This window comes from Macrobrachium nipponense, chromosome 26 (assembly GCF_015104395.2).
Source record: "Macrobrachium nipponense isolate FS-2020 chromosome 26, ASM1510439v2, whole genome shotgun sequence".
NCBI classification, from domain to species: Eukaryota; Metazoa; Arthropoda; class Malacostraca; order Decapoda; family Palaemonidae; genus Macrobrachium; species Macrobrachium nipponense.
In genome coordinates, this window is record NC_087215.1 from 1,103,222 (window position 1) to 1,107,224 (window position 4,003).

Consider the following 4,003-nt stretch of genomic DNA (forward strand, 5'->3'; position numbering starts at 1 on the left):
CTTTGGCCTGATTTGTGAATTCTGTTTGATCTATAGCGTGTTAGGATTGATTTATTGTATCTGTTTTTTTTTTATATATATTCAATTTTCCTTTGACAGCTTTTACCTGTCAGTTACGCCATATCATTTCCAGTGAAATTTCACGGTGCAGCTTCCATCACACTCCGTTTATTTTTGTATTTACAGAATACACGGCAGTTTTGACAGTTTGATAACAGTGTTTTGATTAAGAGTCTTGCGATGATTCAGTATTTGTCAGCCGATGAAATATATATATATATATATATATAAATATATATATATATATATATATATATATATATATATATATATATATATATAATATTTAAAAACCAGGCTTGAATGAAGAGCATCTTTATTTGCGACTAGTTTCGGAGATTTACTTTTCTCCGTCATCGGGCAAATTCTATAATGGAATATTAGTGACACTTGAAATCAAGGAAGCAATATAAGTTACATTAGAACTAACAAAAGCAAAATTAAATAAGATGACACAATTACAAGACATAATTACCTAAACCCGGAACTCTTCTATTGCTGATAATATATATATATATATATATATATATATATATATTATATATATATATATATATATATATATATATATAAAATTACATCCCTTGTTTGGCTTACTGGGTCTTACAGTTTTTTTAATAGCTTCCAAATTCAACCGTACTTCCGTTTCCAAAAACTTTTTCTCATCTCCCTCATCTCATCATACCTTTTTCCCGTCCTATTCCAATCCTAGACTCCTACATCCTATGCCGCCATTAACGAGAAGGACAAAGGGGTTCGGAAAAGGAAGAAGTATTTTGAAAAGGCACAAAGCAGTCTGACATCTTTTTCCAGGTACCACCATTTTACCTGACCAAAATTCTTTTGGTTAATTTCATCATTTACATGTATGACGTTCTAATTCTAATTCTATAATAAACGAAATATATTAACTGAAATATACCCTCTTATATAAGAGTAAATATGCGTCTAACATACTCATTTTTTCCACAGCTGACACTTTTTTGTGTCCAGGGAAAACTTGTAATGAGATTTTGTTTGTGCTTCAGTCTCTATCTGTACATAATATTACTAACTTCATAAATTAATCGTTTTTATTGTCATTCTTTGCTCTTGGTTGAAAGTACATATAAAGTGTATTATAGTCATGACATTAAACGCATTTCTGGTGATGTCTTCATTTTCAAAATCAAATTGGTCTTCGAACTTTTTTTCACCCAGCCTGGGTACGATTGCACTACTGTAACAGCTGTTTCATTCCTTTACAGAGAGAGAGAGAGAGAGAGAGAGAGAGAGAGAGAGAGAGAGAGAGAGAGAGAGAGAGAGAGAGGTCCAGTAAAAAGCAAGAGAGAAAATGAAATAAATCAATGAAATAAGATACACAGCATATTTTCCATTGCAGACAAACTGGGAAATATCTTTTGCTTCAATTTCTTTACATAAATTATTTCGTATCAGAGTAAAAAAAAAAAAAATTAAAATGGGTCCACATCTCGTCTCCGACAAAGATTTATTTCGGTGTATTTGCCTCGCATGCAACGACGACATTCCCGAATATATATTATTTTTTTGAAGGATTTATTCTTATTTGGTTTTATGGGGATGAAATAAATATATTTTAAAAGATATCCCTCTCTCTGGTTTAGATTTTTAAAAAGAAGTTATTTCTCTATATTTCTCCCCCTTCAAACATTTTAATTCTCGTTAGGGAAATGTATACATATGTTCGACTGCTCAGTTCTGTATCGAGTCTGTGAGTGATGATTTATTTTTGATTGTTCGTATCAGTGATGAATGTATTCGGTGATGAATGAGATGAATTAAAATTGTCTTATTAATTATATATAATCAAATATATACATCAATAATATATAGGTATATATATACATACATATAGATATATGTGTGCGTGCAAGGCAATGTGTGTTTAGGATGAGTATAATTTAATACCCCCCTAAACGAGGTTTTCATCGCAGTCAACACACAAGTTCCAATTCAGTCGGTGGTGTCAACGGACAAGACTCGGACCGACTGCCAGCAAGTATGTAATACGTATTTGATGCCAAACTGGATCTCATCGGTGACAGCTTGCTATCGCCGTCATTCTACGTGGAAATGTGTTCTCTCCCTCTCCTTATCACCCTCTCTCTCTCACGCTTTAAATTTGTGTGTGTGTGTGTGTGTGTGTGTGTGTGTGTGTGTAGGAGGGGAGGGGATGGGTCTGTGCGTGCGTAAACGGGTCGGTGATCTAGGCGTAATATATGTAAGTTTGATTGGCTAAGTAATGCCGTGTTATTACCTGTTGTTCTTTTATGCCAATCTGGATTTATGTGTATATATATGTATACATATATATATATATATAGTATATATAAATATATATATATATATATATATATTATTTATTTATATCTAATATTTATATATATCTATATATATATATATATATATATATATATATATATATATATATATATGAACGTTTTTATCAATATTGTTATTATATCATCACAAACACATCATAAAAAAACGACAAATATAATATTATAAGCTGTTACAGATTATATATAAACTGGCATGATGAATATTATACTAATTAGTATATATTAAACTATTGTCTATATCCTTCATTCCTGCCGATCGTTACGTAAAGGACAATAATATACTTAATTTAAACAAAAATATACTAAAATATACTTAATTTAAACAAAAATATTTTAAAGCGATGACATGTAGTGTAATATATTTGGGAAATTTGTTACTTCATTTAGAATAAATAAAGTTTAGACTATTTAACTGTTTAGACTGTAACTATTTAGAGAGAGAGGAGAGAGAGAGAGAGAGAGAGAGAGAGAGAGAGAGAGAGAGAGAGACTTAAACTGAGTATTGTGGTAATACGGGCTAAAAAAAAAAAAAGTAATATAAATATAGGCATTTACAAATATTTCTTAAAAGAATTTATTGTTTCTATGTTTGAACAAGATGATGCCATTTGACTGTTTAGGCTCTTTGACTATTTATGCACACAAAGCATTCAGTAAATAAACTCTATTAAAGGGAGTACTTTGTTTATCTCAGAAAAAAATAAAAGAAAGTAAAAAATATATATATATATATATATATATATATATATATATATATATATATATATATTACGAAAATTGCTTAAAAGCACTTGGGCCTAGCGTTCGGGCCTAGCGTTCCTAGGTTAGAGTAAAAAAAAATCTTTTGCCATTTGACTTTTTAGACTTTTATGCGCTTAATGCATTCCGTAAATAGACGCTGTTAAAGGGACTACTGTCTTTATCTCGGCAAAAGGAGAAAATTAAAGTAAAAAAAAAAAAAAAAAGAATATAGAAACTACTTACTGTTCCTAGGCTAGACTAAAATCTTTGTATTTTTACTATTTAGATTATTTATGCGCATAAACATATGTAAATAGAGGATAATAAGAAGAGTACTTTGGTGAAACTAACTAAATTTTAAAAAATGTTATAAAAAAAAAAAGGTAAAGAATTTACTTGAGTCTGCCCCCTTCGCACGATGACCCGCCAGAGAGAACGGAGCTGAGCTGAGCAGGCGAGAATGTAGGAGGAGGGGGAGGATGAGGTGGAGGAGGAGGAACCCCGAAACGAGGGAGCAGCCGTGTTGTGTCGTGTGGCCATTCAGTGTAGCGTTGGCAGTGAGAGTGGTGGTGTGTTGCACCGTGTGGTCAATTGTGTTTCCACGATTTTGTGTTTCGGCGTAAAGTGCACGTGATAATATATACAACCGCTTTTTTTTTTTCCTCCTTTTTTCCCGAGTGTGTCTGTTTCTTCCCCCGACTGTTCCGCCTTCCGGAGGATCGTCTGAGTGTGTGCAACACTGCAAAAAGCGGGCCCCCCCTGGAGTGGATATGCACGAAATTTTGTCTTTTCTTTGAGTTTTGACGGAAAGTACCTATACAACTGGCTTTGATTTTTGT

The 4,003-nt window shown here is 32.2% G+C and overlaps 1 protein-coding gene across 1 annotated transcript in view; it reads right to left on the minus strand.

Annotated features, from left to right (window-relative positions):
- LOC135199924 (protein enabled homolog) overlaps positions 1-3,704 on the minus strand; it is a 55,133-nt gene extending 51,429 nt beyond the window's left edge. The window contains exon 1 of the mRNA XM_064228043.1: positions 3,561-3,704. Within this exon, the coding sequence (XP_064084113.1) occupies positions 3,561-3,704 (144 nt within the window). The remainder of the gene's footprint in view (positions 1-3,560) is intronic.
- Between the last annotated feature and the right edge of the window lie 299 nt (positions 3,705-4,003).